The sequence below is a fragment of the Apostichopus japonicus genome, chromosome 23 (genome assembly GCF_037975245.1).
Source record: "Apostichopus japonicus isolate 1M-3 chromosome 23, ASM3797524v1, whole genome shotgun sequence".
Taxonomy (NCBI): Eukaryota; Metazoa; Echinodermata; class Holothuroidea; order Aspidochirotida; family Stichopodidae; genus Apostichopus; species Apostichopus japonicus.
Window position 1 is genome coordinate 8524672 of NC_092583.1, and position 27893 is coordinate 8552564.

The 27893-nt window shown below is 35.7% G+C and overlaps 2 protein-coding genes across 5 annotated transcripts in view; one reads left to right on the forward strand and one right to left on the reverse strand.

The window, feature by feature from the left end:
• LOC139964943 (acyl-CoA 6-desaturase-like) lies at positions 1 to 26610 on the forward strand. Its single transcript, XM_071967039.1, has 12 exons — positions 1 to 640; positions 5552 to 5698; positions 6327 to 6473; positions 8034 to 8135; positions 8900 to 8959; positions 9555 to 9681; positions 10058 to 10134; positions 10982 to 11079; positions 11954 to 12050; positions 13161 to 13240; positions 14156 to 14281; positions 15022 to 26610. Exons 1-12 carry the CDS (start codon positions 314 to 316, stop codon positions 15092 to 15094), a joined length of 1461 nt encoding a protein of 486 aa, XP_071823140.1. The 5' UTR covers positions 1 to 313; the 3' UTR covers positions 15095 to 26610.
• The window catches only part of LOC139964944 (cyclin-Y-like protein 1), a 33004-nt gene continuing 22236 nt past the window's right edge, over positions 17126 to 27893 (reverse strand). For 3 of the 4 annotated variants that reach the window (XM_071967042.1, XM_071967041.1, XM_071967040.1), the window contains exon 10: positions 17126 to 27893. In XM_071967042.1, the coding sequence (XP_071823143.1) occupies positions 27771 to 27893 (123 nt within the window). In that variant the 3' untranslated portion in view covers positions 17126 to 27770. The other variant, XR_011792131.1, reaches the window with a different exon arrangement.

Here is a 27893-nt window from a genome sequence, read left to right on the forward strand (position 1 = left end):
GCATGCCTTGATGTCTGCAACATAACATGTTATGTAAGTACGATACCAAGGCAATATTGCTATAACATTATTTGCATGTAATGGTTTTACGTGCTATGTTGTGGTACGAGATCTGTCCACAGAAATTAAATAAGTTAAGCATTTCCAAATAAACTTGTGTTACCTATCCTAAATCAATGCAGCTGATGACGGAATCTAACTTCTTACTTATTGCCGAGAACAGCCAATAATCAAGGCTTGGTTAGGCTAGCTCTGAGAGAATATTTACCCCGAGATTACGGGCGTTTTGTACGATACTACATTGTGACTTTCAATGATACTGTACAGTAAGTGGGTAACGTTAGCACTAGCACTAGTACTGTTAAGTAGTATAACATTAACAAGACTGGTACTGGTAATAGGATTCATCCCACTTGTTTCAAGCAAGGACAAACTTAAAATGGGGAAAGGTGAAAACAGCACTACAAACTCAAGAATTAGAAAAGAATTAACATGGGAAGAAGTGAGGAAAAACAACGGCGTCAAGGGATCTGACAAGTGGATTGTCATAAATGGAGAAGTCTACGATGTTACCAAATGGTCCAAGAAACATCCTGGAGGAAGTAAAGTGATATCACATTACGCCGGTCAAGATGCAACGGTGAGTTGCCTAGGCCTATGACTAAGTTTAAAAGTTATTGTTAACACAATAACACTTACTAGTAGCACTAGGCTATGGCTTAATTGTAGCAAAAACTTGCTTTAGGCCTGGTCCATTAGTGTAATAATAGTGTTCATTTTGATCCATTTATTGATATCTCGGGATGATAATAATTGACATGATGATGATAACTTCTTTTATTTTCTGTTACTGAATATTTCGAAAATGCTGCTACAAGTATAACTTAAGAATAAGAGGTGACAGAAGTTTGAAAAACAGCAAGTAGGCCTAAGCCTATGCCTATTGAATTTTCGTGTTATGAGGCAGTAAGGTGATGTAAAATTGTCCATCACATCAGAACGAAGTCAGTGTTGTTAGTTTATAAGGTCTTATAGGCTAAATTTATGTAACAAGGTCATGATATTTCAAAATGCGCTGGACCCTTTTTGGATGCCAACATTTTAAATGTTCTATGATGCTGTGTTAATGTCTAGGCCATAGAACATAAGCTGTTACAGGTAATACAACTGTAACACGAAACTCAATCTTGGCATCCAGTCATCCATTATTCTGCTTGGGCCAGTTTGTAAGTCAAGGAGAGAACCACTTGATTTCCAATTTAAGGTATCACAATCCAACCAAAGGCTGGTGACAATATTAACAAAGGAGATGTCACTTATTACAGTAAGACAATTGTTTAGAAAAAAATAACATTAAGTCATAGCAGAATTAAATAACAAAATTTTGTGTAATAGTCTCCAATATTACAAACTAAATACTAAAAAAAGAAAATCTAACTGGAGCCTATTACTTGAAGTTGAAGCATACGTGTGCTAAAAGCATATAGTATTATTAATTGCACTGTTGCACCATGTAATGCAATAATTTTATATCAAAACTTGGAGAAACCTTCAAATGAAAGCAATGGACATATTATCAGTTTTGTGATCAAAGGATATTGATGAGAATATAAACTGTTGAACTGTAACATTGACAAATTATCTTAAATTTCTTAAGCTATGTTAACCGATTCTATTCTGAAAAATTGCATTCATGGACGAGCCACAGACTTAAAGAAATCATGGTGAACTTTCTCTAGTATCACATAGCAAAATGATAGACAAAATCCATTGGCAAAGTGCTATTAATACTAAACAAATGTAAAGATATGCAATGTAAGAGAACTATGGAGTATTTGAAGTATGATAGGAGACATAGAATTCATAATCCTCAAAAGTTGTTACAGAAGATCTGATTCTTATTCCCTGCTACGGTAGTACTACTTTAGTATTTTAGTATTTCCCCATTTATCAGGCTTCTATTTCGCCAAACCACACTGCTATGTTTGTACAGTTAAATGGATTTTAATAAAAGCTACTGTCGAAAGATTTTCCTTTGCAACAAAATAGTGAGATCTCTGGAGATTTGTAACTTCTGAAATCAATTGATGTTTTAGGCATTTTTACCACCATTTCACACCACAACCCCCTTTTCATTTCTAATATTCCAACATTACTTAAGGACCAAACGCAGGGACAATAAGCATGCAGTCTGGATATCTTATGGTATTAGGTTTTCTCAAGCATGTTAAGTATTTTAATTTGTAATTTGTGTTAAGTGGAGAGACTAATTCAATTATACTCGTAACTCTGTCATTAACGAGTTGCTTCTTAAGCCAAATCAATAAAACCACACTGCAAATGACAAGTAAAATATGCACACATTTAAAGAGGGTTAGTGTAGCTTTCATTTTAAGGAACATACTGTACTAACTATGTCAAAATATGTCTTAATTGTACATTGCCAATGCCAGTCTTTTGTTTCCAGAAACTGCAATTCTGTTAATTATTCTGTTACCAACAAACTTTTTTGAATTTCTTAAAGCCCATTGATGCAGTTTTCCTAACCAAATAGATGCTAATGTTATAGCAAAACGTGTACTACCACCCTCCTTATCTGGAGGCTGCATTGATCATATTTGTACATGTATGCAGAATTCACACAGAATTATCATAGCTTGAGGTAACTATGAAAATGAATGTTACTTCTGTACCTACAGTATGATCACTCTGTGTAATTCTGTTACAAAACAAGTTTGCATTGCCATTTTTTATGAAGAATTGTTATGTGGATTACTTCACTTGATGAGTTATAGATGCTTCCTAGAAGGTTTCTATTTTATAATTTAACTACAAATGTCAGGAGGCCTAGAAGTCCTCTAAATTGTAATGTCATTACCATGGAATTGCAAGAACTGACCTTTAGACATCATCATTCACCACCTGCTATAACAAGAAAACCAAATCTAAATCAGTTGACCCATCCTAGAATAGAAATTTATGGATCTGCTAGAAACAAATTACTAGAAAGCAAGCCAGTCAACTTTGAATTACTGATATATACTGTAGCAAATGTATTGCTAGAATTTGTTTGTGTGCTCGTAAGTTGTGGGTCAATGAACAATAGCGAGTCACTGTCCTTGTAGTTTTGTTGGGAACACAATGTACAAATATAATCAATATATAGTCAATCAGTAGTTTTCATTCTGACCATTCATTCATTCATTCATTCATTCATTCATTCATTCATTCATTCATTCATTCATTCATTCATTCATTCATTCATTCATTCATTCATTCATTCATTCATTCATTCAATGTACATTATGGATCTACAAGTTGAACACATACTGTTCTTTGACTCTTTGCACACAATTTACTGACCTTAGACCAACTTTACTTAGTCCTAATCATAACTGTATGTATACAAAAGTCCTGCACCATTGGTGAATAGTGTACTTTTTGGTAGGTAAATCCCCTCACCCACCCCCCCCCCTCGCTCCCTTCCATCCTTGTCCCTCACTAAGTAAACTTTTGGTACTGGAACAGCTTGCCACCAACACAGACTAAGTTGACAAACCATGTAGTGACTGTCACCATAGTTTCTTCAATCCAAGCTTTCTGTCAGCAATATTTATACTTACCTAGGCCTATGTCAATAAATTGTGGACAGCATTGTTTATCATTGATCTGAAGCTCAGACCAATAAGTCAATTTGTTTGAAGATCAATTGTGATGAAATTCAAGGTGAAGAAACTTTAAAGGAGGCCAAATTGGCCAATCTTAGATAGGATAGATTCAACTATTGAACTTAATTCAAGATCTGTCAATGACACTTACCAATGATACATACCGTGCATGCATAATGTGTTCTTACAGTTCTAACATGCACATACTTGTCAATTGTCAACAACTGTGTAACTGGACGACATACATTGAGTCACTCCAAGATCAATGTATGTCGTCCAGTTACAGAGTTGTTGACAATTGACAATTCATAATCATGGACGTTAAATAAGAATGTAAGAGACTGACTTCGGTCAGCTTGCGGCTTTGATAAGCCAATGAGGCTTCTTCGCGAGTTCCTGCTTGCAGGAGGATTTAAAATACAAACATACATACATACTTGAGTTTATGTAAAGTTTGTGTAATTTAAGTAAGTTGGCCTGACGTTTCGATCCTAGCAGGATCTTCTTCAAAGGCTAAATGACAAGTAACAGAAGGGACAAAAACACGCACGTTCAATACAGACAGTTTGAAAGCAGCGGGATGAGTAAATGATAAAAATGAAATGAAAAACTGAAACACAAGAATACAAGTACAATTACAGAGTAGATAAGGAGGATCACCCAAAGGGACACAGTAACAGAGCAGCTGAAATCAAAATAAAATAAAACTGTTAGCAAACTGCTTATCCACTAGATAGCCTGTGTAGGAGAATGTGTAAAAGTAAGTTGGCCTGACGTTTCGATCCTAGCGTATTAAAGTGTGTGTACTATCTTGATCTAGACCCTCCACCTTTAATACCATTTCTGAAACAGAAAGCACAAACTCTGATCAAGAACACCTGTAGATCTCACTCCCAGCTGATCAGGAAACTTTTGGCATATAGCCTGAACATCCCAAGTACATGTTAAGTTTCACTTCTCAGTTCTCACATTGACTTTACCCTGGAAAAATTTGTCCAGGGGCTTTCTTTCACATTTTTAATCTTTTGCAAGGTATAATATTTCTGCCATTTCCCTCTTACATAAAGTTGCAATAAAAAATTGCCAGAAATATAAAAGTACAAAATCTGGTTCTGAAAAAGCACCAAAAATTGAAATCAAAGATTGGTAGATCTGTTAAGACCTTGGTGAAATAGAGTTTACATTTGTGGTTTTAACCATTTTAAAAAATTGCCAGAAATATACAAGTACAAAATCTGGTTCTGAAAAAGCACCAAAAATTGAAATCAAAGATTGGTAGATCTGTTAAAACCTTGGTGAAATAGAGTTTTCCTTTGTGGTTTTAACCATATAAACCATCGGTCACCATGGATTATTAAAATTAAGTCTTACCCCTGTACCACAAAAATTTTGAGCATGATCAAGATTTATGAAAGAGCATTATGTAAGTTATCACCTTGTCAAAGTCACCTTCATGACCTCACCTTGAATCAATACATAATGATTGCCAAAGAGCAATCATTATGTAAAAGATAATATGGTGGGTTTATCTTTGATAAACTAAAACCTTACTTTGATTAATTCTTGGTCTGTTTTGTATAAAACTTCTGTTAATCACATGACCAAAGTCCATGCCCTTCAAGTTGGTTAAATGGTAAGTCACAGAATAATTTATCAATTATCTCATCCAAAATGGACAAATTTGTATAATTTTTAAAGTTTTTGTACACAGGAGCCATAGTATTTTATGAGAGACAAAACTCAGAGCCTTCAAATCTCCTATATAAAATTTGCACTGTAAATTATTCCCAGGGTAACATGGTTTACTCGTGTTGATAAGATTTCTTTGTCAGTATCGAAAACAATCAAATTCATTCACATTTTTTTCTTGTTACCTTCTGCAGGAGCCTTTTGAAGCATTTCATGCCAAACCAGATTTTGTCGGAAAATTCATGAAAGCCATCCACATTGGACAGATGAGTCCGGATGAATACCAGCAGAAAGAGATAGTCCAGGATTTACGAGTTCTCAAAGAGACAGCTGTAAAAATGGTGAAAATCACAGTATTACGTTATTCCTGCCCCCTCCCCCCCCCCAGTGAAAGTTGTGAAAATCACATCCCACCCATACATGTGAATTTAATTTAAGTTGCTTCAGAGTAAGCGAAAAGAGTAGAAAGTGGCCACTTATGTTCAAATCTGCTACACCTCTAGGTATCATTATCATCTTTGTAGAAAGTGCAATGGAAAGAAATTAAATATGGCTGCTGTATATTGGATAATTTTAATTCAATCATCATTGTATAACTGTCTACAATCTTGTGTAATTTAGTTGGCCTGACGTTTCAATCCTAGCAGGATCTTCTTCAGAGGCTAAATGACAAGTAGCAGTAACAGAAGGGACAAAAAACACACAGAATACAGACAGGTTAATGAGCATGGTGAACACAAAGAGATAGATGTAAGGGGATTAGTAGAGAAGGGATGGAGAGAAGAAAGCAACAGGGGAAGAGGAGAGGTAGGAGATAAACAGTGGAGGGACAAAGAGAGGATTGTCTACAATCTTGTCAATTATATCACTATTCAGTTGTCTATGCTAATGTAATTTATTTCTTTTAAGTGTGTACGTGTGTATGAATTCTGTATTTTCATTCTCTTTTTTTCCCTTCTTTTCTGACAGGGTCTTTTCAAGCCTAGCTACTTCTTCTACTTCTGCATAATTGGACATATCCTAGCTATGGAAGTCGCAGCCTTTTTTATCCAATATTACTATGGGTTTTCTCTTAAAACATTTGTTCTTAGTGTTGCATTGATGACCATAGCACAGGTAAATATGAGAGCTATTTGCTGGATTTTTGTTTTGCATTCAATTAGACAATATTAAAGCATTTGAGCCAATTAATATGTTAAGATATGCCAAAGAGTTAATTTGGGATAATATATTATTATTATTAAATATCTACTCAAAGTGGAAGGTTATTATTACCGGCCATGGGGGACTCATGACATTGAGCTGTGGTCATGTGATGTCAATTGTTGGTTCAGGTTTCTGAATGTCACAGTTCATCAATGTTCATTCAGTTCAATGAAGTACTGTACTGTATGGTGTAACCGTACTGGCATTAAGAATGATAACTTGTCGGTGTAGTTTGTGCAATTTACTGTTTGGGTTGTTAGTGCATTTAATACAGTATGTAATTCTGCCATATACTGTAAAGTAAGTATGTAGGTAACATTAGGGGGAGTACTGTAGCTCAGTACAGCCATGAAGGATACCTTATTTTCAAGTATCCTTGGATCAGAACTGTCAGGTAAAGTCTGATTCTCATGGACAGGGTATTAATTGCAATCCTCGTTGGATCTATACATGCATTTCATGATGTATTTTAATTTCCACTGAAATCACATCCCTGTCATTTTAACATTTGGTTTCATATGTCAAACTTGATATGATACTTATCACATGATGTAATATTAATGGCTGTGTGGTTTCTATCTATCAGCCAGTAATGGTTCAATAGCTTGAGGTTGACATGGCCAGAATAAGGCTAGGTAGTACAGATATCCTGTTGGATTGAATCCCATTCTAAGGAAATGTTCATTGTTCTTTTAAAATTGCACTTCCTGGTCAGAATAGCAATAACCACATTAATTGTAAGATGTCAGCCATAACTTACCGCAGCGGAAGCCTTTGAACTCAAGAGATAATGATAGTGACAGAACCGTCTTGTTACTGCATTATTAACAAATTTCTACTTTTAACTTGCAACTGGCCTTGAACTTCTCTCAGAGGAAGGATGGAAAAGAAAGAAAAAGTTGATGATAATAACATAAGATACATTATTTTATGAGTATTGTATAATGATGACTATCAATATCAATTCTCATAGCAGATAATTTAAGCTAATGAGTACATATGTTTGGGCTATTCTTAGAGCCAACAGGGTGGAAAATGAAAGAAAAACTTGATGATAACAACATAAAATACATGATTTTATGAGTATTGTATAATGATGACTATCAATTTCAATTCTTATCGCAGTTAATTTTGGCTAATGGTAGTACAGATGTAAATTGTGCTATTCTTAGAGCCAACAGGGCATATATGAATGATATGACATTGAAGAAGTTGTGCTTTTTTGAATAGAAATAATGAAAGATGTTCTTTTAAAATATGTGTTTTGTTTTGTTTTCAATTGACCTAGTTGTGAGTGTGTACTTGGGGTTTGTTTCTCAAAAAAAAAAGTTTGGGGTCGCTGGACACAAGCAATTTGAAGAGTTTGCGTCCCTGGCCAAAACATTGCGTCCCGGACGCAGAATCCTGTGTTTGTAACAATGCTGTGAAAATTTGTTATCTCAGTCCATTATCATCATGTTCTTTTGACAGGTTCAAGGTGGCTGGGCACAACATGACTTTGGTCATCTATCTGTCTTCAAGTCTTCACGTTTAAATCATTTGCTTCACTTCTTCACGATGAGTGTCATGAAGGTAATGCTGTCCTTTAGTTCTCATTTTGTCCATTGTTAGAGCTCTACTTCATTCCTCTCTTACCTGTCTCCTATTCATACATATTGGAGTGCAGTGTAACCTTAGCCTAATAAACATATCAATGAACAAAGTGACAGCTTAAAGGAAAGAACATGGAACTTTATACCTTACATAGAAAAGGAGGAGTAGTAGAAAGGAAACCCTTTTCAGGATTGTAGCTCTGTACCCTTAACTATAGGCTTACAGAATGAGAAGTAGGAAAGTTAGTAATTGTAGGGAACTAAATGTCAGAGCAACACCTCGGGCATCCACTACAATTAAAACCTCTTCTTTTACCCAGGTTTGTACTTTCGTTTTAAACATAGGGTCGTGATGGGAAACTTAAACCAGAAACTGTAACTGCAACCAGCTGCCTTAAAATATATAAAGTATTTATCTGCTTTAATTATGTGGGTCCTAATGCTGAAAGCATGAGGAGCCTTTGTATTCAAATTAGTGTGTTTGTTTTCTGCACATATGCATGACATGTTCAGACTTGTAACCAGACAATCTGTTGAATGGTAAGTCAATTTCAGTTGTCATGCGGCGTAATGATACCCCGTTGAGCCAAGAACAACCCCTCAGTGACTTTGTTGCTGATCTTACGCATATTTATAATCTTCACATCTAATAACCAGTGGTGGCATATACAGGAACCTCAGCCCAGTTTTGTATGTCTGGCTTTAGTCAATATATATTTTATCATCTTTCTTATTTCCTTATAGGGTGCATCCTCCAAATGGTGGAATCATCTTCATTATCAACACCATGCTAAACCAAACATTGTGAGTTCTAGTTTACTTTAATTTGCTTGAACAAATGTCATTTATTAACCGCTGTTCAAATACACCCCGGTACAGCAGTGGATAAAATTCTTTTTTATTATAACAGTTATCGCAGAGAAGTAACATGAGTGATTCATTGTCTGCAACTGTGCATTTACTTATCAGATCTATTAAACGAGTATGTTTTGTGTTTCATATATGTCATTAGTTCCTTCAGAATGACAAGTTCACAGTAAAAGAGTTCAAGTTGCAACATCAGCCCATTCTTGTTTGCAAGGGAAAGGCGGAGGGAGGGGTGGGGTGATGTAGGGGATTGGGAGGTTGTGCTAGTACTAGGTGTGTCTGTCAGTTTCTTGTTCTGGCAAAGGTCAGTCATTTAAACAGTTTTCATACCACTTTCCCCATGATCACCATTCCACCACTTACTAAACAATAAGAGCAACAACAAAATAACACCAAAGATTGTAGTTTACACCTGCTGGCTGTCACAAATTGTCCATTGTTTGTACACAAATCTTACTGCACAAGTTTATTTCTGATATTATTGTGTATTGTGATATTATCTCCACTACCGCAATGCTTGCCCTATCTGCAGATAGGTAAAGACCCCGATGTTAGACAGGAAGCTCTGTTTGTCCTGGGAGAGACGATGCCGGTCAAAGTCGCAAAGAGTGGCACATCAACAATGCCTTACAACCATCAGGCCAAATATTTTCCATTTTGTAAGTATTTATTTTTCTTTAAATCTTTTTCCCCCTTTGAATGATGACACTATGCCATCATGTACAGAAACTTGAATATCAGTAAGCTCTGTTCACAGAGTGTCATTTTGACATAATTTAGCAACAGGAAACATGTGAAGTGAAAGTAACAAATCAGCTCCTGACATAGTTTCCAAAGGTCAAGTCCTTTGTTGTCTGTTTCTTCCTGTCACCTGGATTATCCATCGAAAGTGAATTTGCAATTTCTGTGGCAAGCAAGACTTAAAAATGTGCTAAATCTGCGTAATTTTTTTTCTTGAAAATTTATAGTTAATTGAATACCCACAATACCCTTACATACGTTTGAAGATGTTTACTTTCTTCTTCTTATTTGCAGTGGGACCACCGCTTCTGTTTCCTGTATATTTTCAATTCATGCTGTTTCGCTACATTTGGACGAGGCGCGAATGGACGGTAGGTACATGGTGCACATAATGAGTCATAACTGCTTCATTGGATATTCTCAATGCTCCACCTATTCAAAGAGCTCCCTCTAAATCCATAGAGATCTGGAGAGAAACTTAACAACCATTTATCGTAACAAGTCTTCCATGGGTATTAGTTTACTCCTTATGATTTCTTAATTAATATTAATATTAATTATTAAAGAATAATCATGGATGACAAATATCTTTTTACTTACTCTCTAGATACTTTGTTCATACATGATTCTTGAATTTTTCAAATTCCTTAATTTGAGAATATTTCAAATTTTCAAGATAGATGTTATTCACGTTTGTACGTTCGAACAAATGATGTAATAGTTTAAATGTTTCTCAAGCACTTGTTAACTGCGGTCCATCCGATCTGACAGCATCTTCTTTGTGTAGGAAACAATGCATCAAGTAATTCCCTGTACACCAATACTTTCCTGGTTCTACAGCACTTACCATGAAGTCATCCTCAAAAAGCAGATTTCTATTGTCATGGTTGTGTTTGTCAAGTCAACTTTTTCCATGTGAAACAGATGACATAGAATGGGGTGGAAGTAATTTAGTTGAAACTTGCTTAACCATCTTTCCAGTAGAATATCATTCCTCCTATAAAATTAAAAACTCATCACTATTGTTTCATGAGAACTGACTATTGAACATTGTCTTTCTTATTTTTTGATCTCTAGGATTAATTCTGAACTTGTTTAAACATCTTTCCAGTAGAATATCATTCCTCCTATAAAACTAAAAACTCATCACTATTGTTTCATGAGAACTGACTATTGAGCAATTTTCTTTCTTTTTCTTTCTTATTTTCTGATCTCTAGGATTTATTCTGTGTAACTGTCTTTTACGCTCGTTTTGCTTTAACCTATGGCCCCACGGTTGGAATCCTCAGGGCCTTCATGCTGTACGAAACAACAAGGTTAGTTGATGCAGGACTGTTGCCTGTAGTCTGTTGATTCCTTACTGGAGGCAGAAGGAATCTATGTGGTGGTGATGGTGATTAGAAAGAAAATAGATCTACATGATCAAATCTGTGTGGATTTGTCATTAGTAAACTATGTGTACATTTCCTCACTTTTTCACCCTTGCATTTCCATGTGTGACTAATTAGAGAATTTTGAGAATGAGTTTGATCATTTTCTTCTTTGGTTGTTAGTATAACATGCTCAAACTGCTGCTCCCTCCTCCTCCTCCCCCTCCCCCTCCTCCTCCTCCTCCTCCTCCTCCTCCATCTCCTCCCCCTCCTCCTCCCCCTCCTCCTCCTCACTCAGACACACATACAGAACTTCATTTCCATTTCATTAAAGTTATTTATTTCATTCTTAACAGACAAATTATCATGCTTTATTGTAACAATTAGTCTACATACTAGAACACTTGATACGCCCAGCGGATTTATTTCAGTACTGCCTTTGGTAGCTTTGATACGTTGAAGTACGTTCACACCCAGCGCACATTTTAGATTGAACGTAATAATTCAGTTTGGCAAGTGTGTGCCACACACTGTTCCCTATCATAATAAATGGAACACATGCACCCTTCAAACAAGACCAAAAAACAGTTTTTTTCCCCCTCCTAGCTACACTGCATTCTGAGAGAATGGTCCCACCCCTGTCCTACCCTATTCTGTGCCCTAACCTCATCCTTTTCACCCTCTTCCGCTCCTTTGAAATGTTTTGACATTCTGTTCTGATGGGTCATGTTTGCTATGAACCGTTCTTGTTTAAACTAATGTCTTTCCAACATTGTAATGTTCCATTTAGAAGTCACTATTGTCATTTTACCTTCAACAGGATATTGGAGAGCATTTGGTTCACATGGGTGGCCCAGTCAAATCACCTTCCAATGGATATTGAAGAGGACACTGAGAAGCCATGGGTCGAATTACAGGTTTGAATTTTTATATATTTGTTAAAGGATTACTCCAGTTAACAAATTATAATTTGATTTTTTTTTTATAGACCGTGAAAAAACTAACTGCTACAAGTCTATGTCACACAGTTCAGTACCACTTAAAAATTTTTGGAAATATCCTTTCTGACCTATTCAAGGTTTAATAGCAGTTTATCCCTCTATAAGTCAACTAATGAGCCAAGAAAATAAATCAAATAGAACAATGTTAGATAGTGTGATCTTCTATAAAATGTTTACAAGCATAAAATTTTTGGCAAAAAATATATTTGAAAAGAGTTAATAGGTTTTTCAAAACCACTGGGATTCAACATTAAAATGAAACCTTGACTCAGGAGGTGACATCTTGAGAATATAAAAAGCATTCCAACCAGATATGTAAAGTGTTTTAAGGCATTACAAATTTGTCCATTTACATGGTAGCCACAACAGATATAGAAAGATGGCACTTACTCAAAATATTTACTATTTATCATCTGTGACATGTAAAAGACAGCGAAGTTGGGTATTCCATTAGGCTTCAAGAATCGCTTTTAAGCACCATCAGTGTTACTTACATCAAACCCAAGTTTACTTCATAGTAAATGTGTTAAAAAAATGAAGATATATGGAAAAATTAAGGTAAAGGCCTTGTAGTTCTGGAATAGCTCATGTTTGATCAACAAGAATCTTAAACTTTCAAAATCCTTCAAGCCCTGATCATATTTTTGCTGTATGTAAGTATGATTTGTATTGCCGCTATAACACTGCATGGTTGTAACAACGGAATACATCATCTGGTATAGCATAAGATATTACCGTACTGCATATCCAGCAAGTTAATACACAAATACATAATATATATAAACAAGTTTTTTGCAGAGAAGCTTAGTATTTTCAGACCCTGCTGTTTTGAGTTCATAAACCAAAGGAAGCACTATGCGAAATGGAAAATTATTGAATTTAAATTGTTAAATTTAATTTATATGAAATTTTTACCCTAGATTACATTCCTATCACCTAAGCTGTCTCAAAGAGAGATTTTGGTTTGAAAATGTAACATCAATCCTTATTCATGCCTTTAATGTTCTGCAACTTACTTTCATCTAGTTGGCAGCAACTTGCAACATTGAAAAATCCGCCTTCAACGATTGGTTCACAGGACATTTGAACTTTCAGATTGAACATCAGTGAGTACATCAGTTCACATTTTTGTCAAAACACATTTTGGGTTTTCCTCCCTCGCTCTTTTCTTTTTGCAACATGTTTTGTGATGATCGGTGCTATCGGTGCCTTAGTGGCATACACAGAAATAGCCGAGGTCAAGATAAGTTCAGAGAGTTAATCTTTTGTGGATACTATGGGTAAGACTTTCACAACCATTTACAATCTGTGAATGCAACCAATTACTGACACAAGAGTATAAGAAGTCATGGTTATCGGTGGTACTGTATGGTCAGTGGATAATTAGAGAAGTTGAAGAGATGAAACTAAGCATCTGGTAGGACAGGGACAAAGTGCAAAGTTGTCTATATCTGTCAAGTCGGATATATGTGTCAAGTCGGCTTTATCTGTCAAGTCGGCTATATGTTTCAAGTCGGCTTTATCTGTCAAGTCGGCTTTATCTGTCAAGTCGGCTTTATCTGTCAAGTCGGCTATATCTGTCAAGTCGGCTTTATATGTCAGGTCGGCTTTATCTGTCAATTCGGCTATATCTGTCAAGTCAGCTATATGTTTCAAGTCGGCTTTATCTGTCAAATCGGTCTATTAGACATGTAGCATGTCTAATAGTCTGCGATGGTTTTGGATAAAGACAATTTTGTTGACGCAGGGGAGATACGGTATGAAAATGTTTAGACCTGTTACATAACACTATGTAACGAAAGTTCTATTTTTCGGTTAACAGGTTTGGTAAAAGCTACATTTTTAGTACCATAGTTTTCATTCCCTCTGTGTACCATGAACCTAAACCAGGTGAAAAAATGTATCCCCTTCATGTATTTTTCCTTTGTCTAATTAATACAAAGCAGCTTTGTATCTTTTTCTCTTTGTAAATTGACCATGACATTCTTTCCTTTTTACTCCCCCTCCCCCTCTCCCGACAGTATTTTCCCCACCATGCCTCGACACCACCTGCACCGTATTGCGCCCTATGTGAAGTCTCTGTGTGAGAAGCATGGAATTAAGTACACAGTCAAGACCATGTCAGATGGATTCCTAGACATCTTGAAGTAAGTTTCATAGTTAACCTTCAACAATCTTTGAGATAGCTCATCTGGCTTGTCTTTGAAAGCATTCCCTTTAAAACCGCATTTAATACGAAGAAGAAAAAACATTAAAATCAGACAGAACACACATAAGTTTTTTTTAATTAACGTATGTGCGTACATTTTATTTTTCATTTATGTATGTGCATTTTGTCTGAAATGAAGGTGATGACATCAAGATTGGTTAATTTTACTGAACGAAAAGTTGTAGCGTATCTACTATGTCGGTTTAGGTGGGTATGAATGTAGTAAGTTAGTCGACAGCGAGTAGATTGCAGTTACATCTCAACAATGAGTCAAACACAGTGGTATAATAAGAACTAACTGTTATAAAACTGTATTAAGTGTGTATACACAACTAATGTGTCAGTATTCCCGTCTTCAAAAGGAACACAACAGGAAGACCTTTTCAATCTGTACTTTTGTGCATGTTAGGCATTACACTGATCAGTATGTCCTAAGGGAAATTAACCCAAGTATGGACTGGGAGTGACCATGCTTACTTAAGCAGAGTCATTTGGTGGTTGGTGGAGGGGGCAGGGGGGTAGGGAGAAGAAGGGAGGTGGGGAGAGAGAAGGAGAGAATAGGGAGACAGTACAATAAGACTTGTGGGGTTATTTCTATGCACTATTTCAGCATCTTACTAATTACACTTTTGTTATACTTATTTGGCATCTTACTAATTACACTTTTGTTTTACTTAGGTCACTTCATAAATCCGGAGACATTTGGTTTGAAGCCTACTATGGACACTTAACGGAAGAACAGGACAACTAAAACGGCATTCAAAAAGTCTTTTTTCATACCAAATGACATTCTTTTCATTGCCTTTTTGTTTCACCTAATTTTGTACTAAATTCTTTACAGTTTCATTGTCCTTAGTTTTGTGCAAATGATACCTAAATCATGTTTTCTTTCACCCAGCTTTTATGCTTGAAAGTCTATTTATGAAGTGCCTGTGATTTTTTTTTCTTTGGGGTGGTGGGATTCATGAGAGGGGGTAGGGGTAAAACTTGTCTATATTTTCGACATGTAGTTTGGTCTGAGAATTTTTTTATAACTGTAGCTCTCCAGGGAGTATTGCGAAGAAGGGTACTTTGAGAGTCTTTCCAGAATTGTCAGTAGATAAAGGGAAATATTTATTAGCACTTACAACAGCAAAAAACATTTGTTAACATTTAGCTAGTGATGATATTTCTCATACCTCACAGCTTCCATTGAGATTCTGGTGCCTATTGAACACACAAAGTAATAACGTCTGTGAATCGTTAATTTGTGAAGTGAAGCATTAAAGATGTGTAACATTGTTATCAGAGCTGATCTATATCATTGATATTGGATAAGTGAAGTTAACAGTAGTGTGTGTGTGTGTTGGAGATCACTAGAGGTTGGTATGCAATGTAGTATCATGGTGGTGAGTACATCGTGCAATTTTGAAGTATTTTACATCTCCTTATTTTGGATTTCTGGGAAACCTCAAAATGTACTTTTCTTTCTAGTGAGTTGTGAGATATGATACAAGTCTTTGAGCGTCAGTTTGTTTCAGTTATGCATCGCAATTTATAAGTTACTTATACGCAAACATTTCAGTTCATTACTCCAAAGAACTTTCTAATTTATTTCGCTAGTTCTTTCTTTAACTTAAAGCATCTGTATCATTACTTCGTTTCTCTTCCCAAGATGTGGACATGCCGTGAGGTTTTATTTAATTAGGTTGCACACTGTTGCCATTCATTTACAAAGACCAGTCTTCAGATTCGGTCAGTCACAGAAATATGGCCAAATTATTTGAGATGAAAGTAAAACCAGAGGATTCAGGCAGACCTTGATAGCTATTATGAAAGTCGTTACTTATCTTGTTCATTACCAAAAATTCCTAGTAATAGCCAGAAGTGATTTTGATATGGAAATCTGGTTCAGGGTCACAAGCAGTTCAGATTATTGCAAAATCATCAACTTATTTATTATATGTGAAGTACTTTTTGATTGGACGATGTTTCATTTCATGCTGGTCTTGTTTGTAAAATCATTAACCATCTTTGCAATGAATCTGTTTACTTCAACAGTCTTGCTTTTTGTGCTCTTTCCATTTATTTTCATATTATTTAGTATTCCCTTACATATGTGATCTCACTCTCATGTCTGTCAAGGAGATTGTAATGTAGTTTATTTCACATAGCTTCCTTAACTATTATTTTTGGAGGTTCATAAGCTTTCATTGGATGCACAAGAAATCAAGATTTTCATCCAGCCAATGGCTTTTTTGTGACGAGTCTACACCTCAAAGGGTTTACAAATGTGTAATATATCTCTGTAACAGGATTTAAGACTTCCCTTAAAGGCATTGAAGACTCTCCCAAACAGCCATCTTTAAAAAGTTAACTTTTGCAAGTGAAGTTTTTCTCTTGTCGCTACAAAATGCAGACAGTAATAAAACTTAGTTTTTCTCTTGTCGCTACAAAATGCAGACAGTAATGAACGTGATACCTTGTTTTCTTTAGCTATGCACACTGTGTTGTGGGTATTGACCGCAGCTGTATGTACTGACTGTACACTAGTGTCTAATTACCGACGGTAGCAAGCTGTGTGTGTATTTTCTGGGATCGATGGTGGTGTCTAACACTTCTGTTACACCTCATTCGAAACTAGGTCAGATTACCGGCATGAGACGTTTCTTTTTGTGTGAGTCTTCACACCCTTTAAGGTATAGGGAACAGGAATCTGAGCTACTAGTATCAGCTCTACCACAATGGAAAATGTTTCTTGTAGAATCATCAGAGAGCATAATCAAAACTTTTTTTCATACTCTAAGTTTCAGTGAAATAACTTGCATAGAATTTTTTTTTTCATTTTCTTGTTTTGATATTCATATCCATTTTGTGTTTTTGAGGGGTTTAAAATCAGTTTGATCATCTTTACCTACACCTTTGAAAGTAAATCACAAGAACAACACCAAAAATTGGTTTTATTCTCTCTTTTTTTCAGGACATGCAATGACCTAGCTTTTCATACAATGTATTTCCTACCTAATGTTGTAAGATCAGTCATATTCAACTCTCTATATATTTCTCATGCTATCAATTGTTACATCCTCAAACAGATATCAATTTTCATTCTTGACAAACATTATTTGGAGACAGCAAGCTTTTTTTTTCTTCTTTTTTGTTAATCATTTCCAGATTTGGTACACATAGCTCTATTTTTTATTAAAATTTTGGAAATTGTGGTTCATTTGTATCCATGGATGAGTGCAAAGGCACTATAATATTGACTTGTTGCTTAGCAACAAGTTTACACTTTATACCATTGAATATATATCATATGTGTTTATGTTAATAAAACAATGAAAACTAACACACTAAACAAATAATGCTATATGGATATATCTATCATGTGTTCATGTTGTGAAACAAACATGACACAACCAATCCTGGCATTTGAGGGTAATACCCAAGTTCTCATCTAAATTTATGATCGTAACTATTATTTATCATCATATTTGCCAGAAAATCATTGCGTGTGATATGGATGATATTAACACCCAAGGCAAGGACTTGATCAAGTCTAACACCATCAAGCCACATGATTCATTATTCTTTCTATATTGATCTATTACAATAGAGATCTATTACAATAGAGATATATTACAATAGAGATATATTACAAAAGAGCTCTATTACAATAGAGATCCATTACAATAGAGATCTATTACAATGGAATAAAGATGGTTTCTTGTAAATGTTGAATCTGACATATCGCAGTTATTAACATGAGCTTATGATGGCATTGGTCTCAGTGTTAACATTGTAAATGTTTTACCCTGAAACTATGAAAAGATAGAGGAAGAGAAAGGTTTCAGGGAGTTTGGAAAGGGCTTGGGTGAGTTGGTCTTCACAAAGATTTCTCTCAGATAAGCTAAAGATCATCGTTGGGTTTGTGTCTCCTTATAACTTCAGTGACAGATAGAAAACGTTGGTGGTCAATCATTTAAGGTTTATCTTTAAATTCTTGTAATTAATCCTTTAATCAAAAGTATTAATCCACAACATGTGGTAATTCCTTTACCAAAGAGAGGATTTTGTTTTTTGGTTTCTGATCCAACTGTAACAAAATAAAAAACAATTAAATGTATTGTTTTCATCATTGCTCATTGATGTGGACTGCTTTCAAAGATTGTAAAAATTGAAAAAAATCTTTGTAGATGTTGTTACGGCATCCTTGGTATAATATTTATTTTCACTAATGTGTTGAAGATATAGTAGTTAATAGGCTAACTTTCTAATTGGACTCTTGTAGTACAAATTACATTATAAAAAAAATAAAAACCATAAACAGCTTATTTAAGATAACAGACACAGTAATGGATTTGATGCTTTCACTATTTTATAAACCAAAGGTTTAAATACAGTCAGCTGTGCATGATAATGACAACAGTAACTTTTGTTATTTACTTGTATTTACTTGTAATTTAAAACAGCTGTTCATTTATATCTTTCATGAAAATTGCACAACAGCATTTTTTGCTTCCCACCAGATTTGCTCAAGATGCTTAAACTAGTATCTTCTGTTTTGATACTAATGGTATTACAAGTACTTCTTCATATTAAAATTGGTGCAATTAGCTATTGATTAGTCTTAACCAGTCAGCTGCATGATTACTTTAGTTCTTCCAAGGAGGAGGGAGAAGGCTCACATTTAATAGATATGACAAATTTGGCACCTCTGTGATGCACCATATTTCTCAATAAAAATTGTCTTCAAAGATGACTTTGTTTTATTTATTTATTTCAGTGTTGCTGTGATATTTCAGTTGATATATCTAGTGCTCAATGCTATCTGACTATCACAGAATGTGTTTATCATATTCCATTATACTGTAAAGAAATACCCAAACACTAACACAATAGCAATAATATTGGCATAATGCAATAGTGCTGTTATCTATACCCAACAACTTATGCTACTGCAATGCCCTTACTCATGACCTACACATAAGCCCCCTCCCCTTTCCAACAAGCTAATTCCAGCCCTTATCTTACAAATTGCTTGAGTTGATATGATGGTCCTTTTCTCAGATTCTTTTTGTAGCAATTCTTTTTCAAAGCAACAAGCAGGAAGAAAACCTTGATCTCCAATCTACTTCTGAACTAAGAAACCCATCCATCTGTAGAGTAAGAAACTGAGAGGATGGGGGACCATTGGTTCCCCATCTTAATTATCACAAACAACACTTCCATCCAGTGGCGGAGCGTCCATACAGTCAGAGGGGCGGATGCCTCCCCCCCCCCACTCCCTGACGGACTCAAATGGACTGCTGGCGCCCTTTTCAGCTTTTTACCACTTTTTACTTATTCGCGATTGACTTTTTTGGCGCTCTCAGATACCAATTGACATTTGTCACATTTTGTTGGTGTAATTTTCTGACAAAATGGCGATGACACCTATTTATTCTTTGTTTATCTGCAAATTAGCAAGGCCCAGAAAAGGTCATTTCCGGCGATCTAGCGATTATCTTTACTAAAAAAATTGCCAACTTGTGGTGGCGCTCAGCTTAGATAGTGTCCAAAGCGCCCTTACAGACAATTCTCGCCCCCCTGACCAATACCCTTAGCTCCGCCATTGCTTCCATCCTTATGTGTGACACAAATAATACTCCAAAGGCACAAACAGTAGAATGTTACTAATGGTTTTTATTCCATATATCTTGCATTGGTACAAGCATATGAGGTTATTTAATATTTAATAATAATAATAATTAAACTCACTGATTGATGATCACAAGCAGCCCTCCTAGAACCCTGTACTATGATTTCAGTTATGACAGATACAAAGAAAAGTAATTCATGAAACAGAAGGGGGGGGGGGGGGAAGGGGCCACCTAATGGCATCATAGAACAGTATATTTAATGTAGATCTATGATATGTTGTAACTATTAATACATATCATTCCCATCCAGAACTTAAAATCCATGCTTGTTTAAATGGATAGAATGCTATATAACAGATCAACTTCACATGCAACTTATTCATTAATATAGTAAACATATAGGATGTCAAAAATAAAATTGGGTAAGGTAAACTCTTTTCACGTAACTGGTCAAAAATGTATTGATAATAAATTACATTTAACAAAGTACCCCAGAGCTTTGCTGACATGATGCAAGGGGCAATAGTACAACATATTGTGGTAGCTAGCAGTGTCCAGTCTGTTAAACATTTCACATTGATTGGGGTGAAGATATAACCATACATGACAACCAGCTTGTCACATTTCTTTCACAAATGTGTAATAAATTTATTAGACTGAATTAGTCCTGAATAGATAATTTCAGGCAGACTGGATTATTAAATGTATTGCTTGCTGTAATACACTTGTATTGTAGTTATTCATTATGAATACTGTAACATCTATCACATTGTAATAGTCTTCTGTGGTGAAGTCAAGGATTCTCTTTTTAATACGATGCTATTTTGTATTTTCTCCAAGCAAAGGAGTTACAAGTTTACCTGCTAAGAAATAAGTTTTAACATTGTTTTCTAACAATGCACATCCTAGGCTGTTTGTAATTTAGTGAATACAGTTGAATAGTATGTCTAGTCTTTACACTGTTTCTTGTTTGATCTGCAAAGTCACCTTTCACCTAACACACATAGTGTTAAGTTTCATCGGCTGAACAAAGTTAAAGGCATTGAAGACTCGCCTCAAACCGCGTTCTAAAAAAGTTAACTATCCGTTGCTTACAAATGACGTTTCCTTCGTGTCGCTACAAAATGCAGACAGTAATGTAACGTGATACCTTGTTATCTTTTATCTAGACCTGAGATGTCCACGCTGCTATGAACACTGTGCTGTGGGTATTGACCACAGCTGTATGTACTGAGTGTACACTAGTGTTTAATTACCGATGGAAGCAAGCTGTGGGGTGTAACTAAAACGAATGACAATTGCGTTACACGTAACGAATGACAATATGTTGTACACACTAAAAAAATGCGTTGACTAAAACGAATGACAGTAATGACAGCACAGACATTTGCTTCAACCGGATATCACAGTTCAGACTTCGTGGGTATCTAGATCTAGTAAAGTACGGACAAGATAAAAACACACCTTATAGTCTGATTTTGAAAAGTAAATTTAACGTCATTTTTCCCATATTAATTGTTAGAAACTAACAATACTATAATCTTGAAACGGCTTCAGTTATCTTTCTATATAAATCTACAGAGGTAAAAAGCACAGCACTCAAGCGCATTCTCACACAAAAACTTTCCCTGTGGTTTCTATCCGTAAATTACACCAAAACCCTGCAACCACGTTATATGCGATTTTCCTCAAATCATTTTTGCGCAGAAAACCAATAACCGCATTTACTCCACTCCGTTAATCATTCCATCTCTTCTCAATACTGTCCTTCGTTGTCATTCGGTGTCATTCGTTGTCATTCGCCTTCATTCGCCTTCATTCGCAAATGATAATTAACCCTGTACAAAGTCAATTGTCATTCAGTCATTCGCTGTCATTCGTTTTAGTTTGTCCCCAAGCTGTGTGTGTATTTTCTGGGATTGATGGTGGTGTGTCACACTTCTGTTTCACCTCATTCGAAACTAGGTCAGATTACCGGCATCAGACGTTTTTACGCGAGTCTTCACACCCTTTAAGAACACTTCAGATGAGCTAACTGAGTCTTCTCAGTTTCAGGGATACAGTGTTCACTAAAATGTACCTTTGGCATAACAAGAACATTTGACATTAAATCTGACAAATGGTTAAAGACAGTTTGCAAACAGAGGGAGGGTGAGTATGGGATAGAAATGTCATCAAGTGCAGATCCAGGAGGTGTGTGGGGGTGTACTCCACCCCACCCCCACCCACCACCTTTTATCAATCCCACTCAAAACAAGTGGAAAGTATTATTAGCACAACCTTGCATGTACGCCTAATTATAAACCAAATTTACAGCCTAAATGTGACTTGGTATGCACCATTTTACGTCTAAAATTTGACATCGGAGTCCGTTTCATTGTCCTTAAGGTGACAATCCCTCCTATTTAAAATCATACATCCGCCCCCGATCATGCCAACGATGGGAAACCACAACCACCAGTATTGTTAAAGCAGCTCTTTGAGTTGACTTTTCCACGCTATTTCACACTAAAGTTCCATAACATCATATTTCATTAGTTTTTCAAGTCAATTATTAAGTCCAATAACTTTAAAAGTTTTTTCAATTTGTATTTGACATGTCATTAATTCATTCATATTCATCAAAAAGTACCCCACAACAAACTTTATTAGGAATCTAATCAAAGTCCTTAACCCCTCACTCATTAACAAAAACCACTTGCTGAAAATATCCACGCTGTGGGGAACTGAGGGGCAGGGAGGGTGGAGTGAGGGAGGTTAGTTTGTTCAATTGCAACCTAATTTTGAGCAATACATTCTCTGCAGGCTTGATACAATGTTTATGAAATGCTGCATTTAAATTTAAAATTCTTTTCATACATGCCTTAACAGTTACCCTGTGTTCTATACATATGGTTTTCATTTCTCTTCAAAGAGATGGTGATGTAATATCGTTCCGATAAATATAGGAACCCTAAGCAAGGGGCTAATTGGTCAAGATCTTTAATTAAAGGGTTTAAAGCTCAATGACACTATGAAACTGGAAGGTGAAACTACTAGCCTACACTTGTTTGCTAGCTTCAATCTCACGGCATTAAGGTCATTCCATGGCAAGAATACATGGCTGACAATTTCTTATCTTGTTTTCTTAAAATTACAACACTTCTATCTTGAGAGAGAGAGAGAGTAAAATTGCTCTAAACAGTAACCAAACCTGCTTTAATAAATATATCATTGCTCTACCTATCACACAGGACACATTCATTACATTTGATTCTCTTGAAGGTTAATTTAGGCACCACATGTTGTAGACCATTAAGAAACAATATTACCAGCCTCATGCTGTATTTCGACAACACTTTACTTTTTTTGGTAGAACTGACCCTTTAAACAGCTGATGTTCATCAGTTAAAGTGACTGGATTATATAGTCTAATTAAATTTATACACACACTATTAGATTCCTCAGATGCAACACCAAACTCAATGAAAAAACTCAATGAAAAAACTTTTATGGCCTCACATGACATGTTTACAATAGTGTAATGTTCCAATGTCAAGGACTAAGTTATATATCATCCAAGGGTGCTTTACAGTTTAATGTGAAGTTAAAAGAACATGTTTTGGTTGAGTTATTATAATAGAGCAACGGATTAACCTGAATATTTAGGCCTGCACTGCGGAGCCAATGTCATCATGAATGTAACCTTAAAGGAGCATGCATGAGATATAGCATACTTTGAAGGTGAGTATCTTAAAAACCAAAATAGTTGTAGATGAATTACTAGCACTCATTTTTGTCTTGTTTTCTTGGGCTCTAACATATCAAGATTAAGATTTTGCCTTAAGTATTCCTTGATTATTAACTGCATTATTCGTTTGGAGTTTGACTGTGTTGTGTAAATTGCGTTGAAAAAATCAGTGTTTTGTCAAAATTCTCAAAATCAAATGTATTAATTAATATTTTTTTTAGAAATTGAAAATTTACAAATTTTTCTGAAATGAGCTTTTCAAACATTTATACTGTAAGGGCGAATATCTAATAAAAAAGTCCAAAGTTCAAAGCAATACTGGGCACGGAGTTTCACATACTTTTCGTGGAAAAATGACATCAAATATTGAGATGTGCCTGAAATTTTGTCACTGTTAAGAGGGATAAAATCCTGCTACTAAAGTTATTCACTTTTTATATTACGGTAAAGTTGGAGACTTTTTGTCTAATTCAGATTAAGAAGTGAAAGTGGCAATGTCTTCAACAGATGTTACAGGCTTATTACCAGAAACAATTCTGGAAAAGAAGGTAATTTTATGTAAAATGACTGGCATCAATGTCAAATATATATGCTAGAAAATCCAAAAAATTATCATAGATGATTTAAATATTAAGAATCTGTATAAAGAACATTTTTTTTTTACAATGGAACCTGAAATCATCTTGTTTGACACGCCTGAATGTCGCGGTGATAACCTCGATGCTAAGGACCTTTGGAAACATATCTCTTGTAATATCAGGAAAATAATCTTAGCACTATATAATAGGGGTCAAATTTGGGGTTAAAACAGACATCATGTGACTATTTATACCGTTTTCCTATTGTCCTGACGTCCTCACCCTGTTTAATAGCAAAGTCAAGAAAATCTCGCTGGAAGGAAACCTCTACAAAACGTAAAAAACAAAATGAACAGAAACAGCATAACACGATAGAAGACAATTTCATAGCCAAAATTATAACACAAAAATACATTCAATAGAAAAACCACATCTCGATGAGTTTTTTTTTTTAAGTACATTATCAGTTTTACAAAAATATTTAAGAAGAGGAGTACCTATTTTATTTAAATCCTTGAAATATGTGACTTTAACATGTCTTAACATAATAGCTATGGCTGGTTGGCTACACCTTATATGTTAGCAGCCCACACTTCATATATATAAAGTCAGTAGATAAATGGTCCTTCATATAAGGTAAGAGAGAAGGGCTATCAAACTTTGAAACTTATGCAAGATTTAAAATCGGCATTGCAGCCACCAAAGTGGACACAATTACCACAATTTTACGACTTATTTTTTTGCAAAAAAAACCTAAAAGTATTATGTGTGTGTGTGGGAAGGAGGAGGGCAAAGGTGGGAGAGTGGGATGGTTGAGGGCAGAGGAAAGGGGATATAATATGGCCAACACTGCATCTTTACAAGACAGTTTGAGCTAAAGCTGTAAATTGGATAGCCACCCCTATTGAAGTGTAAGTAATAAGCCCGGGGCTTTGCCATCTCCAACGTGCGTATACGAATGCTTAGCATCGTAAAATAACTGCCTTCCAGGTCAATATTATTATTACAAAAGTCTCATGAATTTAATCTGGTCCAAAACCACAGGAAACCCTGTTTTTCTTTTTTTCTTTTCTTTTTTTTAAAACTAAATATCCTTCTTATCTTCATAGAAGGATTTTTTTTTCCCTAGAATGAACAAATTCTTCAAGTTAAAAAACATAATACAAACCTGATATTAATGTTACAATGTTTTGGGGTCAATAACAATAAATTGCACCTTTGAATGTCCAATACAAGGCACATTTAAACATAATAGCAGGTATACAATTGAAACAGATCTGTTGTTCTTTTCGACAATTCTTCGTATCTTCTGTTTAATACTGAATACTCTCTCCATTAAAATGTCCAGCCTCTGCTGTCTGCCCAAGAAAGGGCAACAAAACTATTCCAGAAAACCCTTGCAATGCCCCCCCCCACCCCCACCTCAGACGTACAAAAGTTCCCATCCCATTTGTAATCATTATCAAGATTTTCCTTTACGGAATAATTACTGGTGGTAGAAAAACATTGTGAACATCTTTCTCATTTTTCGGGGTTAGCTCATCTTTGTGGTACTGATTTTCTTTTCTTGTCTTTTTTCCCCTTTTTACATTTTTCAATGTTTGAAGATTCTTTCCCACTCAAGAGCAAAAGCAGATGGTTTGAAGTATTTCTACTACTATCACCAAATAAAACAACCCAAAAAAAAAATTTGAAGTACAGTTTTAGCTTCAGCAAACTGAAGACTCTGGCATTACACAAAGTCCAAATAAAAAAAGGGCATAAATGCCTCCACATATTGATGTATTAATGTAAATGTTAGTAAAAATTGTAAATGTTGCAATTTTGAATGTTGGGGTGGTTACTCTGTAATAAGTTCTGAAGGAACCATGTAAACAGTCCCTAGATGACTAATTACCCCAGCTCATGTTAAAGTATTAATACAGGTCTATAGCAATGCTACCACTTGATTCCTAAATTGGAAAGAACTACAAAATGCCCCTCACAGATAGATTGAATCTAAAAGTTTCAACATTTTATTCACAACCTGGACTTTTTAAGTGACAGGGACTTAAAGCGACATATTGTATGGTACCCTATCTTTCTTTGTAATGAATGATGCATGCAACCTAAAAGATACTGGCAAATTTCGACCACAAGATGCGGCAGCTGAGCCCGACTGTCAGAATGTGAGAAAGTCTTAAAACGATTTGGTCTGTTTGATTCTAGAGATAGCTCTTCCATTGTTTTACAAAAACACACTGTAGAATATATATCGCGATAATGTACGTAGGAACCACAATCGGAGAAGTTGATATTTGTGTCGACGAGACAAAGATACACATCTTAGTAAGTCGAGTAGAAAAAAAAACAAAAAAAAACTACAACTCGTTTCTAGGATCGGATTGGTCCCTCCTGGTGAAAATGAAAATCAACGTTCAAGGACTAACAATTCTGGTCATCTCATAAACTAAAATTTGGTAGTTTTTTCTTTGTTTGTCCCGTTTCCTGAATTACATACTGTGAGTACAGCTGTGAAGGATAGTGTGGTGTTTGTATCATCAGAGAGTAGAGTGCCTTTGAGCCGTGAGTACAGACAGTCTTTTGTGACCAATGTTTTCTTGACACCTCCAGAACCTATTATGTGAGTACACCTCCCATGATAATTGCCTCCCATCCGGAGCACATCCCACTTTGAGTACCAGATCATCGAATTTCCATTTTTTAAATAGCGATACAGAGCGGAGACCACAAGTCTTGCGACCAAGGAGTCTTATCCTGATACCTCCCTGGGCTGTCTGTTTGAGTTCAACAGAATGCCGTATGAGCAACCCGAAGTAAAATCAGTTGTGGCTACCAGGTCAAGGTTTACAAAACCTGTAAAGTATTAATTGGTACACATCAAGTACTGTCATCACCCAAGTCTCACCATGTTACCTCCTGGGCTTCTTGTATCAGCACAACACAGCATAGGAATATGAGTACCAAAACAAAGTAGCACATTTAGAGTACCATTACAAGATTCCAATTGAGAGTACTAGTGATAGGTACTTCTCAGTCTCATGATTATGTAGTATATGGATGGATATATATCTAGGACTTGTTCTGTGAGTACAACGCCGTGAAAACGAGTCCAAGGAACACAATCTCAGAAACCATGAGAATTAGTATACGGCGCCAGTCGCGAGTAACAGGCCGTGATCCGTGCTGCAAGTGATGCTACATTTCCCATTCTCTGGGCACAAGAACATACTCCTCAGGAATTAGGACTGGTTCCACTAAATAGGTCCATTCTACAGGTCTCATAACCGTACGCAGCATTTACCATGCTAGCATAATTGGTCCTCATAAAACATACGGCAAAGTTCTGCCTTTTCATGAAAATGTTAAATTGTCATTACACGTTTCCTCGTTTTGTTTTATTGTTTTTTTTACATTTTTGTAATTGCACTGACAGTGTTGAACTGTTTTTTTTGTTTCCTTTCTTTGTTCCATATCATGGGGACTATTGGCACAGTTTCATGATATGATAGCTGCATCGAATTTGGGGAAAACGCTCAAGATCATGTCGCTTTGAGCTCGACGAAGAGACTTCGCGTTGATTGCACTTGAAGAATTTGATTCCATATCTTTGGAAAAGGC